This window comes from Gymnogyps californianus, chromosome 6, assembly GCF_018139145.2.
Source record: "Gymnogyps californianus isolate 813 chromosome 6, ASM1813914v2, whole genome shotgun sequence".
Taxonomy (NCBI): Eukaryota; Metazoa; Chordata; class Aves; order Accipitriformes; family Cathartidae; genus Gymnogyps; species Gymnogyps californianus.
In genome coordinates, this window is record NC_059476.1 from 31095625 (window position 1) to 31111840 (window position 16216).

A 16216-nucleotide genomic window follows, 5' to 3' on the forward strand; every position below is an offset into this window, starting at 1 on the left:
ATCATACTTCAAAGAATACTTCCCATTCATAAATCCATGGCATTTCATGTGTGCTGTTTGTAAAAGCATGGATACAGTTTTATGCTTATGGTCCCCATAATTAACTATGTGTGCTTTTTCTTAACTACCACAGGCACTAAAAAGTACCTCTTTCTTTACTACTATAGTTTAAGACACACTTGTATTGTTTCTTGTATTTTAGTGTGATCTCACTAAAGATAACATGGCATCTAAGCAAGTGCAAGACGTTTTACTAAAACCTCATTTTTCTCCTACAAATAAAAGTGGAAGAAGGATTTACAAGGCAGTAGCATGGATAGATGAATTTCACCCAGTAAAGGGACTGAGCAGGCGGAAGGATGGAAAGCTAAGGCAGAAATGAAAATACTGAATAGACGTTACCTTCAACCTCAAGAATGGAGCTAATCACTAAACAGAGCTTTAGTCTCATGTATAGGATGACAAAACACTTGGAAAAAAGAATAAACCAAGCATCTTGCTTTTTGTATCTTGTTGCATTTCAAGCCTAAGCTTATCTGATGTATACATGTAGGGGTGGAAATACTATGCTTACGTATGTTACTGTCAAACTTGTATTACTCTCCATATGACTGAGGGCTATTTTCATTAAAAGGCTGAGCATTCTCAATTGCTAGCAACCTCAACGGGAACTACTAAAATTTCATACTGATACACGGAACCCTAAAGGAAAAACTAACATACTGTTGAATGGCACAATAAACTCATCATTTTGGATTACATCGGTTGCACTGGGGAGCACACAAGAAGCATCACTTCCATCTTTCTCCTGCAATTTTTTTTTCCCCGGAAAATAAAGAAGTGGAGTTTCACGAACAGAAGAGAAAAATAAAACTCTCCCTTTTTCGAAAACAGTATCACATTTGCAATGAAGTATTTTTTTAAGCTTTGATTTGCAATCCTAAGCACAGTTGATCAAAACACTTTGTTTCAGTAAGGGTTCTGTCACAGTATTATTTGACATTTTTATTCAATTGTGCTCAAGGTAACCTTAGTCACACACATATTAAGGACCACCTATAGATACTAGTGTATCTAATGTCTAGGAAACCTGTAAGCATTAATGTGCACAGAGAGAGAACCCCATCATGTAAGAGTTGGAATGTGTATATAATTATGTGTGCTTATCACATGACTGCACAGGATAGAGAAAACACTCTTTCACTTTCTAAATATATGAAAGCAATTCAGCCTACCATAAGGAATAACTGGAATTACATTAATTACCTGTATCCTTTGCCTGAAGTATTTTCTGAGAAAGCCGTTTCAATTGATTATGTATTGGGTGCGGTTCCTCCCCATACAGAAATATTTATCTGCCTTTTAAACCAGAGTGCTACATCACTAAAGCTTTGCTTCAATGAAAAAGATGGAAAATAGTTTCAATCAGTTACTGGTCAAGGACTTTTCATGAAGAGTATTGCTGCAACAAGCATTTCATTGCTACCATTTACACTCCCCTTATCAAGAGAAATGAATTACACAATGTTTCCTTCCTGCTTACCTACCTGTATTTTGTGAATAGCAATACCCCAGACCCACTCTGGTCTTTAAAGCACCCCAGGGGGTGCGCAAGACAATACACTAGGATACAGGAAGAAAATATTTTTGTACCATTCATAAAATAAAAATATATATTTTAAATAGTTTTTATTTAATCTTTATCTCATCCTTTTTAATTTCTTTTTTTGTGCATATTTTAGAAAGTAATATATTAGTATAGCAGCACATGTATGTAATTTCTAAGTAAATAAGCACGCATATATTGGGAGTGCATGCTCAAAAGATTTTTACTGATAGGCATGTGCGATCAAAAAAGTTTGGAGACCACTGCCCTAGACAACTTTAAATACTTAAACATCAAATAACATAAGATGAGGAAACTTTAGCAAATTTAAAATGGAAAATTCTTATATCCAATATAAAATATAAACCCTTACTAGAAAGTCCTGCAGCCATTGAAAATATTTTGTGAGAACTAAAAGTAAAGCTATTTAGAATATCAAAACTTCAGTTCATGAAATTTGGACTCTATATAAATCAGAAGTAGAATAATCCAGATGAGAAATTCCTCCCAGAGAGATTAAAGGCAGACAAATTAACCAGCTCTGACAGCACAAAAGGAAACGCCACTGTCCAGATCTTGCACTTCCCGACAGGAAAATGTAGCACAACCTTACACAAGTCAGGTACAGCAACCTCAGTTCTGCTTTTCTGGTGCCTAGTGTATGTCTCTTCCAGTTAATAACATGAATTCCATCTTTCTGTATTAAAACCGCCTTCCTTTTCTCTGTTTATACAGGATGTAATTTAGAGTTTTTGAAATTCCTTGGCATCAAGTAGGAGAAAAACAATACATTCAATAATTCAACCTCATAGGCAATTTCTTATTTACTGTCATGTGTCATAGGTATGAGCTATTGTCACCTCAAAGTTATTTAAGAACATCGTACTATTCAACACCCTTATATTTAATCAGAACTTCATCTCTAGATAAATAGTGACTTTTATGATTTGTATAAACAAAAAATTGAGCAATGTAATTTTGCTGGTAATATAGATGCAAAAACTCTCTTTCCATCTCAGACACTCACATATACGCACATCTCTATTCTCTGTGCTTTTCATTTTGTACTTTTGTTTATTGTGGCAAGTAACTTGGAGCATTATAAACTTGTTTTAAGAAAAAGTTTTGGTGATTTAGGAGTCTTAAAATACTTCAGATTGATACTTGACTTTGATGGAATGACAAGATGCTAACTCCAAGTACTCAACACCACGGAACAGCAGGGTAAAATGTTTTACCCTGAGGATCTAAAACAAAAGACATCCCATAGCATGGTACAACTACGTTCTGGACTAAATTACTATATTTAGTAAGCTAACAAAAAAATATTCAGATTGAGTACTGTTTTAATCACTACAGCAAAGTAATTATGCCAGACTCGTGAAGAATAGCGACCTTTTAAAATTGTCTATTTAAAGAGTATTTAATGATTTCCAAACACAAATGTTTATTTTAAATTTTTCAGAAAGTTATACTCTACTTAAAGCATTCCATCCAAGGCTGATTAGAACATATACCTAAGGAATGCATAACAGAATCAGTTTTCTATGATCAGTCTCTGTAAACTCAGAAAACCGAGAACCACTTTTCAGAGGAGCAATGCATCTCAGTCCAAACTAACGTCTCTCAAACTTGCTAGATAATTATTCCCCAGAGAATACTCATTATTGTTGCAAAATTGATGTTGTTTATGAAGAGACAATTGCATTACTGGTAAATTAGATTTCAATTCTCCTGCATAAATGTACTATACAGTTTGCCCATTTCCTTTCATATATCATACATTCCATAAAAGACACATATATTTTAACTAGTGGGTTTTTCCCCTCATTTCCAATCACTTGAAATTACTTTAGAGGTTTGTTTGATAGAGATTAAGAAATTCAGTCCTAGTGGAATACTGGCAGTTTCAGACCAGAGCATCCACTAATATACGTGCCAAAAGATCTACCAGGCTTATGTCATTAGACATACTACCTTCAATTATGAATTCAACCTCAATTGCTTTGATGGGAGCTATTACAGATGCATAGTTTCTCCAGTTTAACTACAGTAGTTTTTTGAAAAAGGAAAACAGAGGAGTTACTGTAACTTGATACAACAACTAAGAACAGATGTGTAGCAGGTCAAAGACACAGCAAAAGCAAAGTGGGTCCTTGACAAACTCGTCTCCTTTTCAGTCATCCAGAACACTGACTCAAGATTGCAGAAGTTTTTTTCCTTATACTTTGCTTTTACATATAATCAAACTAGGTAGTTTCCTAAATTACCAAGTTCTATACTGTTAACACACAGGTCTGATAACTTGGTCAACAAGGGGGAAGAAAAACCTCCACAGCAAAGTCTTGTATGACAGTGGACAGTATCCATTTCAGCATCTTATAAAAAAATAAATGCACCATAAGAAACTACTTCAAACTGTGCAGCCAATGTCATAATTGTAGAGATGATCTCAGAAGAGTCAATGCAATTCATGCTCTACATTCAACCAGCATGCAACTTCCATGGAAAATTTATCAGTAAGAGGAATGAAATAACAAATTTAGTTATTTCTTTCTTTTGTGATGGGATAGTTTTGCATAAAGCTGCCCAATCTATTTCCATCTTATATATTATAAAAGTGTTTTTAAAAAGAAAAATTGAACTCTAAATTTAGCTTGATATTTTGAACGGAAGCAGCATTTTATGCTATTTAGTATGATCTAACGTTTGGCCACTGAACGGATGTCATTCTATCCACTAGAATTCATAAATATTAAAGCTCTGAAAGTTAAACTACGAATTCCATTTTATTAACTATATTTGAAATGAATGATGTTATTAATGACTTAAGAATCATAATAGGCCCATCCTTGCCAAGTACGAAAGGGAAGAATTCAATTAAATTACTGAGTGTTTCATTATACACAGGTGACTTTCAGTCTGTAGCACAATGAACAATCAAAACAGACAGTCGATGTCACAACATACTATTAAACTAAGTGCTTCAGTGTCAGAAGAGGAATGCTCATTTTTTTTCTCCGCTCATCTGGCAAGACCAACAGGCAGTAGAGGAGAGGTAAAGCATAGATGACATGTTAATATTAACACATAGAATGGCCTTCCTTCCAATCAGTTGCAGTTATTAGCACATGCACCAGCATTCAAACAACTTGCCATCATCACTGCAGTAACAGTGCCAAGCACTGGCGCACCAGAAAATGCTTAACAGAGGAAGAAGAAAAAAAAACCAATCCCAAAAAGCCCCCCAAAAACCCCAGAGTACATTCTCAATATCTTGCTCTGACTGTCTGTTGTTTTGTCAAACAGATTTGTACCTTGGGGGGAGTATGGGTGGAAGTCACAGTATGCTAGTTAATATCACATAAAAACCTAAAGCAGGGAGAATACTGGGAGGGAAGGGGGAACATGACAGCATTTAAATGTAGAAACCATAATTATTTTATAGTGTATAAAAAGGTACTAATGTTTAAGTCTGCATAAAGTGAATTGATAAATGACTGCTGTGTAAAATTGAAAACACAAGAAAGAAACAGCTTATACAGTTGTGTCTCTACCTTAAGGCACAAATTTTATTTTTTCAGTCTCAGAGTTGAGGGGAGGGGTGGAAGCCTTTTGTGTGAATGTAGAAAGGGCATGCATAGTGGAATTGAGGAACACCACATTTGCCAAAGAAAAAAATCCCTCAAACGCTAGCATCCGCTCAGGAATTTTGCTTCGTTAGGGAACCATGGCAGATTATTTTTTTGCACCCAAAAACCAAAGTCATTCATTCACAGTCATGTAGCAGATGAATTATGCTGAGGAAAGAACTAAGTCTGGACAAAGCTGCAGACCATAATACTGTGGGGAGAAAGGGTTGCTGTGTGGAACAATCTGTTATGCCTATCCCTAAGCAGACAGAGCAGAGCAGCAGCCTCCAAAGCCTTTATATTAAAACATTGTTATAAAGAGGAAAAAAAAGTCACAAACATTTTAACTTCAGTCATTGCCTACTGCATTTTGAGTATATCCAGCTTCACGAAAGGCTTTTTTGTAAAAGCTGAAAACAGACACTGCAATGGACCAAATCTTGTTGTCTTTACAAGTCTGAAATGATGGCTGAAAACATGACATTTTATTCTCTGTCCTTGCTACTAAAGAACTAACTTTGCAGGGTGAGAAAATACAGAGTTGACAGGAGGGAAAAGGAAATGGGATACTATCCATCCTCCTTCTCCCCCTTCATTTTAGATTTCAACTAAGTCAGGTTACATACAGTAGCACAATAGAAAACTAAATTCTTGTAGTACTCTCTCCACCACTCTCTTCAATCTCCTTTTGCTTTTATCCTGCCAGTCCCCCTCTCACTGACACATTCCTTCTTATTTTATCCACTGCCTGTCATACCTTGTATTCTACTCCACTAATCTGCTCACTATCAAATGCAGAAATACACGAGGGGCGGGATTTTGGTCCAACAAATGGTTAAGTAAAAAAAAAAGGACTGAAAAAGGAAACCAATTATATGAAAATCACATAAATTGGCAAAGACTGAGGAAGAGCCTCTTTTAATCCTCAACAACCAGAGGACATCAGCTTCCCTTCTTTTCTGCAGTTTGGCAACAATGTTCTTGCACTTACACGAATAAAAATGGCTTTCTACCCTATGTGACTAAAAGCTGAGCATTACCTCATCCATAATGCAAGAGGAAGGCCTGAAGGTTGTCTGCTGTATTACCCCCTTTTAAATAACATTGTTGGAACTTACTATAAGTGATAGCACTAGGAAGCCAAGTCAGAAAACAAAGGAGGACTCACTGGAATAGGGCAGAAAATCCTGAATAGTTAATACTTTATACTGGTCATTCTTTAAGTCAATGGCAGGAAACTATTTACCTAATAATTTGCCAAGGCTTTTTTATTTAAAAGTAGTTCAAAATATCATGCCCCAAGTTAACCACTAGTATTACATTGTACTACTGTGACTTTACATTGCTGTGCAATGCTCATAGAAAAGAATATGAATTTACTCCAGTGATTTAACAGCATTTTATTCTGTAGTTGGTAAGAATTTAACTGCTTGATTTATAACATGCTTAAGTTACAATAAAAACTAGTACCTTAAGGTCCTTTAAAAAACCCACCAAATTCACCCAGAAGTGTGTAGCTGGTACAATCAAACAGAACTCCTTCCAGAACGTTACTATCCTTTTCACTGCTCTGAACAGAAATCTTTTTTAATGCATGGATGGTACTTTTCATTTATTTGTTCTTATGAACTAATGGTGGAAAAATACACTCAATTGTATGGCACATTAATGCCCACCCACACTTCTCTTTTGTAACCCACTGCATTGCTGGAATACATTATCAAGACAGTAACCCTGCTCCCTCTTCTGAAATACACAGGATAGAGAAACCTGTGCTAGCCCTTAAAGACAGCAAGCACCAAAACCATTAGCAGCACATCAGCATGCCTGGCAATTTATTCTGGGAAGTTCTAGTCTAATATAGCTCTTATGACACACGTACCCAAGTGTGCTAGATCACAGGTAACAGTATTTTTATATTTCATCTCAGTTTTCAAAGCATATACGCTACTTATGTTAACTGTGAGGAATAAGATTATTGACCTAGAGTTTTTCTATCCAAGCTCCAGCCTAATAAACTTAAGGTTGATCTACACAGACTTGTATGGAAGTGCCCAGAAGATGACAAACTCTCATTTCTAATCTACAAGTCCATGTGAACCATAATATTCTGCAGCAGGAAATGTCTCCATCCTCTTCCTCCATTTAAAATTGAAATAACCATATTTAAAAAATAAAAGATGTAAAGAAAACTTTCTAATCAAATCTGTCTGGAAGCTAGCATTGAGGAAAAAAGACTAAGTGCTTGTTTAGAAATCAGAGTATCTTTAATTAAATTCTTATTGTGGTCTTGAAACCTTTTTAGGCTCATTTGTAGCAACAAGGACAGGTTTATTTTAACATGCAGCTCTACAACTGCCTTAAAATGATAAGAGATTGTATGGATCCTGAAGAATCAAGTCCTATTGATCTGACTTAATGTGCAGATCACCACTGCTGACAAAGGAGACAACAGAAACATGGCTAGGGAGACACTGACCTTTAAATACATATAGAACACTTGAAGCACAACTGAAATATACCATTTGCAGATGAATGGCTTACGAGGAGGTAGGGAATTGTATCAGCCTAATTATGCCAGAGCAAGAGCCTGTCTGTGCGTGTGCATGCATGAAAAGGAGAAAATTTGGAATATTAAGCATATCTTCCTGTGCACAAGATCCTTTCTTACATAGTTGTGTAGTTTTCTTGTCCCTTAGAGGTAAATAGAAAAGACAGAAAGCAAACTACCAAAATTAGTGACAGAAACATGAAAGAAACAATAAGTTTCTCCCCTAAATGACAATAATAATATTTTCATTGAAGGGTTATCAGCTTCATTTACTCTGGAGTGCCATACCTGTTGAAGTTAATGTCTGGATAACTAGAATACTCAGACTTCATCTTCGCATTGCGACGCGGAAAAGTACAGAAGAAAGCATTGGCTAGAAAACTAGCAATCTGTTCCTGTGACATTGTGATGGAGTGATTCATCTTTTGTTTCAGTAGAGGTATTGGCTACCAACAAAAGAAGTGAGGGGGAGGGAGGGGCAGGAGAGAGGGAAGGGAAGGAGAGAGAAAAATAATTAGCTTACTCGTTTTAAAAGAAAAAGCAGGAGCACAAAATTACATTTGTTAAATTAAAGCAAGAGTAATTTAGGCCATTGGTGAACCCTTTAATCAGCAGCACCATTAAAGTCAGGAATAGTTTATTCAAGACAATTCGGAAAAAGCTTGCTTGACAAACTGCAGATTTCTAATCAATAATAAAAGCAAAGACCAAGAAAACACAACTTACCAAACAAACCCATGGGGAATGGAGAGGGCCAAAAAAATAGATGGGATGTTGTAAATCCTGGGCAATCTTAAAAACTGAAGTAAAAACCCACTTTCAATAGCTGTACAGTTAAGAACCCTTAAGGAATGCTTTCAGCTACAATAACCATGCTTTATACTTTACAAAGAAACATGGAAGTCACGCCACAGATCATCACTCTAAGACTTGCTTTGAATCTTCTTCCATCCTTCTTGAAGAAATAACACTGATGATATTTGCAGAAAGTGCATGATTATCCATTATTTTATAATCAGAATGAACAAAAAGCTCAGCTTCATTTTGGTCTTCAGTTTGGAGTTTTATTTGACTCTAGTCAGGGTTTCTTGAATATAAAAAGAAACAAAGGGGCGGGGGGAACCAAAAAAACCCTGAAGTGTTATACATTTTCCATTTTATCAGGCTTTAGCCTCCTGATTTGGAATTTTCGCCCACCACGTTCACGGCTTTTTTTTTTTTTTCTTTAATTATGTGATAATACTACGGGGGGGGCGGGGGGGGGCAGGGAAAAAGTCATTCTGACTGCTAAGGAGTTCAGTAACAATTACAATAAACCTGCTTGACGGAGAAAAAGAACAGAGTTTTCACCTCTTCTTCCAATATTCTCAGCCATCTTCATTAGCCTCGCTCCAGGAGAGCTGAGCAGCTACATTTTAATCCTTTTAGTTGTGAATACAGAAATTGCTACTAATTTAGACTATTGAATACATGGCCCTGTTTACTCCACAGAACAAACAAGTTTTCCTTCATTCTTATAACTACTACATTCACATTCACTGAATCTCATTCTGTCTTCTGGCTATTTAATTAACAAGCTATATTATGATGTCTGAAGTCACACAGCTAGAGGGGGAAAAAAGCCTGAGAAGCGCTCTCTAATAAGTTCTACAAGCCCATAAAAATAGGATATTTTGGACAGTATGTTATATTGTAACAAATTTAGCTTTATGTCTAACCAAAAAATGAGTCTGACAAAGTTCTTCACAATTTACACTGCCTAACAGTACATCAACTTTATAAAAGGCTTTACTACATGAACTCGCAAGTCTTGTGCTTGACTTTATGTTTAGAAACTTCATAGCATTCTCAAAAACTTCCCCCATCAAGTGACTAGTGAAAAAATTTTGAAGAAATATTCATACTGTTTGAAATTGTATATCTACTATAGGACCCCTGCAGCATAACAAAGTAGGGCGAGATTCTCCCTGCTCCTGTCCAACAAAAGCAATTTAGAAAATTGTAACAAGTGAGCTTACAAATCAGAGTCGTTACCCTGCTAATGTGTTACCTATCATACATCCTCACTTACTTCATCAGTTCTATTCACTTTTATCAGCTCTACTACCTACAGAACTGATTCCCATAACAATAATAATTAGTTAAGGTTCGTATGTGTTTAAGTATTGTGATGGTCCAACTAGAACAAAATATGTTCCCAAGTAAATGAAGCCTTTATGAAAATACTACTTCTAGGATTAAAAAATTTCTAAAATAAAACATTAGATGCTTTAAGATTATTCAAGTATTTCAGTTTATAAGTGTGATTTTCAAACCTGAAAGGTTTCATGGTCATTTCATTTAAGAAAAGCAAGAAGCAACTCCAGCATATAGAAAGGAAAGTGTTACCTACGTTCAGGCTAAAAATATGACAGCAAGATATATTTTTCTACATTGTATTATATCATTAGAGATGTGCATTGTCCGTTCTGCTCCCCAGGCCTCAGCTACCTTCAACACAAAAACTATAGCTTTTATTAAGAACATAACATGATCCTGATGTTTTGACCTTAGCCATTAGTTACAGTTTGCAGAAAAGTGGTCTGCCACAGAGCACTTAGCTGGCTGTGTTTACTTACCTGGGTGCAGATACTAGGGAGACAGAGCGCCAGCTTGACCATATCAGGAAGAATGGACTGGAACAAATGTTGAGCCTCTGCATCTTCAAGAACCTGTTAAAAACACCGGGGGGGGGGGGGGGGGGAAGGCTTTTTACCTCAAAAATAATGATTGTACGAAAAGTTTGTGAAAACGGGATCCATCCAAAAGAAACGAGAGAAAAAAATAGGACCTATTAGCTTCATGCAAATCTGTAGCATTTTTCATGGTAGTACCTCACTGCATTTTACCTTGCAATAATCCACTAATCGAAATACAGAAACAACTCTCAAAAGTTGCAGTTGAGAAAACATGTCACCAAATGCCCTATAAAGGAACCTTGCATAAGTTATCATTTGACTCTTTCCAAAGCAATGAACTAAATTCTCAACTGATAAAAATCACTACCTAACCACAAAAGTACTGGAACGATTTACTTAACTTTCATATTCAGGTCACAGTCCAAGACAAGTGCTGGTGACATTCTCCTGTTAAAGACATACGAAACGCACTGCTGGGTCAGATCAGTGGTCCTCAGCAGCAGCAACAGGAAATGCTATGTAAGAAGAGCATGCAAGCCTGGGCACTTCCTGCTGTCCATCCCCACCACGTTCCCTCAAGAACTATAGCCGTTGGATTACATACGTTAAAGGGTGCAGCCTGCCTGGTTCCACATGCTGAAGTTGCAATCTTTTCAGTCTCTTCCTGTAAGACAGCTGATCCTATGACTATTTTAGCTGCCCCTCTCTACCTGCTCTAACATTCTTCCTGAGAAGGAGAGACCAGGATTGATAACATTCAAAAAAAATGGGCACACCAACGTTTCACAAGGCTTCTCAAAGCTTTTATACGCAAGACCAAGTCACATTAAACCCTTCTTGTCCTATTCTCAATTCCCTTCCTGACACTGTCTGGCCCACTGTTGACATGTTTGGCTGCCACAGCATATCAAGCCAATGTACTCAGAGAAAGTCCAGGATCTCTCTTCTAAGTTGCAACTGCCAGTTCTGAGCTCAACATCATGTACCTAGGGTTTAGATAAACCCATCCACACCCCACACCCCCATTCATGTATCATACACCTATTTTTAAAAGGTGCAAAAGGTCCTTTATGGCGGGCAATGCTCTTCTAAGAAAAGCTAGGATAAGCACAGGAATGGCGGGGGGGGGGGGGGGGCAACACAAAGCAGTGCAGTTGCAATACACAAAGTGGCACAAAAGCATGCCATATACTCAAAAGTCTCACATTCTGCTGTACGAATGGGCTGAAGTAAGATCAAGGAGTGAAAAGCACATTCTCCATCTTCCTGTGCAGTGGTGCAGTTTCTCCCTGATCTAGGGATCCAGGCACCAGATGTGACTGGCTGTTAGATTTGCATGCTGCGTTTAAAGCAAAAAGCAGAGAGAACACACAACTTGAATTACAGCTGGGGAACGGAAGACAAAGGTCACAGTTCAGCCTTCTGCCTCCCTCTTTCCCCTACATCCAGGGAATCTGTATTTGAGACAACTACTTTCTACCACTTTCTAGATTAAAATCACTAAAATTCTGAAACTGTGGCTTTAAAGCTATAGAAAATAAATTTCCCTCTTTCCCCTACATCCAAGGAATCTGTATTTGAGACAACTACTGTCTACCACTTTCTAGATTAAAATCATTAAAATTCTGAAACTGTGGCTTTAAAACTATAGAAAACTATTTTTCAAGTAAAACTGTTAGAAAATAATTGGATTTACTACCAATTTCACACAAAACCAATAGCAGACAGAATGGATGAAACAGCATCAAGATATTACCAACTTTAGTCTCTGCAACACTTAAAACTAATTGTGAAATCACAGAAAGTGATCTTTTTAGTCACATAATCAAAGCTTTGTAATTCGCACTTCAATGGAAAGTTTCACACAGACTTCAGAATGTAAAAAAGATACTGGCAATTTTCTTGAGAAGAGGAAAATACGATGCCTCTGATTCAAAGCATACTGTTCCCCATAAACGCCAAGCTGAAAATATTGTTTGAAGGCCAACAACTTCTGTTCTTCCAAGATAATTAATATAACTATAGAAGCATCTCTGCTGTATTCCCTCCCGTTCCAAGTGATATAAAGGGATAAGAGTGCTCAGGAAGTTAAAAAGCAAAACACAAACAAATGCTCAAAGGACAAACAACTTATGGCAGGGAAGGGGGGAAAATAAAACAATCCCAATACCTACACAGTTACTTTCCATGCATTATGTATGCTGCTCGTGGAGGCATACAAACAAGGTTCTAATTTAAAGTTTTAAATTGAAACAAGAACTTACAAAGAACAGCAAGCCTAGGAAACATGAAAATCATTTAATAGAGGAGGAATCCAAGTAACATACAAATTATTACTGAAAGACAACTTTTTTTTTTAAGGTTAAGAAATGAACAAAATGCATCTCTCTCTCCTGTTGTTGGCTGCGTATGCACCTACATATTTACACAGTATAAGTCAGATATTGAAAATTATGACCTAACCTTTAGCATCATCTGGTCTAGCAGGAAACTTTGCTCTGTTCTTAGGCACAATGTTTTTCAGTGCCATAAAGTAACAAAATGAGCATTTAAAGGCTGGAATTTCAGATCTCAATACATAAAATGAATATGTAAGTTAAATCTATTCAAAAGATGACATTTAACCTCAGATGTCTACCAGGCTGTCAAATTCTGATATTCTCTCCCCTTTGGGTAACACTTCCTCTCTTTTAAAGTTGACATATAAATAGTGGCTGCTATGCTTTGCTGACTGCCACAGACTATACAGTATCACTTATCTAGTGACACATTATGGCACTGGACTTTGTCATAGCTGTCAAGACTTCAACCTTTTCTTTATGCTCCTTTGAAAAGAATATAATAATAGTATGAGACAATTTCTTCCTAAAACAGAAGCAGGGCCAGCAGTTGCACAGCTCAGCTCTGATACAAAATGCATCACTACAAAGTTCACTTCTTAAACTCTGAAATTCTACTTTTCCTTCTCCTTACCTTCCTAACGTTGTACCAGAACATGCTCTCCTCTCTACGTTATTCCTATGCATGACTTTTACTAGACCTCCACTAACGAAAACCTCAAAATGTGGAGCTGTTAATGCCCCAAAGCAGTCTCACTGGACTTCAGACAGACTATTTTTACATTTAAATGACAAATAAGGTGGTGGGGGGTTGTGAAAAAGTGTTGGGTGCCATGAAAACCTTACTACATTTTCACAAGGTAAGTCACTTAAAGGACCCCACAACTTTAAAGAGACGATCATTGTGAGTGCTAAGTTCACAGATCTCGCCAAGAAACTCCTAACTCTGCATCGTTCTCTAATCAAACCACCAAGTAGCCTAAGCATCCCTGTTTTGAATACTACCCTATTTAGGCAAAGGTCTCCTAAATATGGCAGGGAAGTATATCAATAGTTTTCAAGCTCAAACATAGTTTGTTTCTTCCCAGAAATGTTATAACTTCACAAAATAGCTGCTGCAGTGAGTAATCCAAGAATTCTGTTGTTCAACTGCAGGTGCTGGTTTCTTTTAAAAAAAACAACCAAAAAAACCAAACAAAAAAACCTTTTTCCCCTAATAAACTTTTTCCCTAAAAACAACTCCTTGGGGAACTATTCAGTCCTGTGCTTCCCATTTATATCTTGAGGCTATAACCCATTATTGAATGGTGGCAGTAAGCCAGAAATATGTATACTTCCTTGCTTTAAGTTTCTAAAAAAACTAAGTAACTTGAGTCATGGCCACATCCATGTAATCATAACTTCCCCTCTCTGCCCATGGACTCTTCCTGTACAGGTAACATTCCTATGAGGTTTCTATGAAAAAGAACACCCGCAAACCCCTGGCTTTTTGGCCCTCATCCTCTTTTGACCACTAAACCAGCATGCCACCACAGTTGCAGCTTTGTAGACCAACCACTGTCACTGCATATTCTCAGCTATGCTCAGTGCAGCACAGAGCCTGGTTTTATCTGTGACAGTCTTTTCAGACTTTGAAAGCAGCAAAAAAGAACACTCAATCATGGAAAGTAAAAGGATTCCAGGATGTGGAGTGCTGACACCACAGCTACATCTGACAGACATCTCACGATGCAAATGCCAACCTGGGAGAACCTAGCAACAGCACAGAGAATACCTGGTCACAGAACTGAATGAAGACTTATTTAGAAGGAAACTCTCTTCAGGAAGCAGTGACTTGTACTGATGTAAAATCCAGCATATTTAGAGTCACATTACATCTTCTACTTATTTGTTGCTGCTGAAAGAGGGATGTGTCGTTCTATCTCCCCAAACACACCCACCTACCCACCATGTTTCACCAGTTCCCATGTTCATCTGATAATTTCTTGAGAACCTTCAGCTTGCTAACACTAGAGGAAAATAATTGGGGGGGGGGGGGGGGGGCGGGGGAGTAGTCTTCCTCTGCATTAATAAGTTGAATCAGCCTACCAAAAAGTCATGCATTATTAGATGTTGTGCAGGGTGGGTGGTAGGTGAAACAGAACCACTCACACCCCTTATCAATGAACTACAAAGGTAGATACCAGTTGCAACTCTTATCACTGAAAAAGCAGTAATATTCTAGTTAGTATGAAGCTGTTACAACAAGCACCTCACTTAGAATTAAATCTCCTAGTACAGGAACATCTGTATTGATTCAGTAATGTGCTTTTAACTGTGTACAATCTTTTTCAAGGCCACAACTATGCAAAGATTAAGAGAAAGGACTGGATTTCCATTGTTAAAAAAATGAATTTGTTTTATAACTTAAGGAATTCTAAAATATGAAATGGTTGTCAATAATTTTTGATAAAGGAAAATACATTAAGTATCATAGCAATTTTGTTTTTAAACAATTGATCGGTTTCTCCTTTCCTTAGTATGCATACATGTCACTTGCAGCTTCCTGCAGGATTTGAAATAAAAACAAAAATATATTGTTGACTTTATTCATAGTCCTCCAATCATGCAAAAAATTATTTAGGAATGAAATAAAAGCAGGGGTTATACCCCGAGGGAAAAGTATATGGAATCAGAGTTGCAAAGCATGACTTGCCTTTTACCAAAAAAAAAAAAAAAAAAAAAAAAAATCACTTGGCGATTTCATCAGTATTTGCACTGGAGTGACTGATTAAATGAACATGACTTAGGGCTCCAATCCATAAGATGCAAATGGTTCAGCAAGCCGTAGCAGAGGTAAGAGCTCTTGGCCAAACTTGCATCACAATTTTGCAAAACGAACATTTATACAGCAGCAAAGAGGCCTGACTAAATGCCACCATAAGTAATGGCCTCTTGTCACTATAAACCAGTCCTCCAAAACATAATGAACGAGTATGCCTGACAGTCCTAATAAGAAGGATCTGAGGTAGCATGGGGTGATAGTGATGGTAGAGAATTTAAAACTAAATCTGACAGCTCATCAAACCAAACAAACTGCACATACAGAACACAAATTTGGACAGCTCTATCTATCACATGGGAAGGTAGAGTCATCACACCAACAGGCAACCAGCATGCTAAGACAGCAATGGCTTAATGCTTTCAATTTGTTTGGTTTTATTTCCCCATATTAACTTCTGTGGCAGTACAAGGAGCAACTAAACCACTTTCTTAAGGATGAAGGGGAAATCCAGAGTGCTTCCTTCAGACTTTGTGTCTTTTATTTCCTAATTCTAATGGATTTTGACCTTCTGACTTTTTCCTTCCCAGGTGCCATAATGCCTCACACACTTTGTTTCAGTTTGTGTTTGTAAGTGCTCTGTACCATC

General features: G+C 37.1%; 1 protein-coding gene across 2 annotated transcripts in view; it reads right to left on the reverse strand.

Moving 5' to 3' along the window:
- Positions 1–16216, reverse strand: part of PARG (poly(ADP-ribose) glycohydrolase) — a 72321-nt gene that overhangs the window by 30716 nt on the left and 25389 nt on the right. For both annotated transcript variants that reach the window (XM_050898568.1, XM_050898567.1), the window contains exons 8-9: positions 10408–10500; positions 8078–8235 (exon numbers count right to left, since the gene is read on the reverse strand). In XM_050898568.1, the coding sequence (XP_050754525.1) occupies positions 8078–8235; positions 10408–10500 (251 nt within the window). The remainder of the gene's footprint in view (positions 1–8077; positions 8236–10407; positions 10501–16216) is intronic.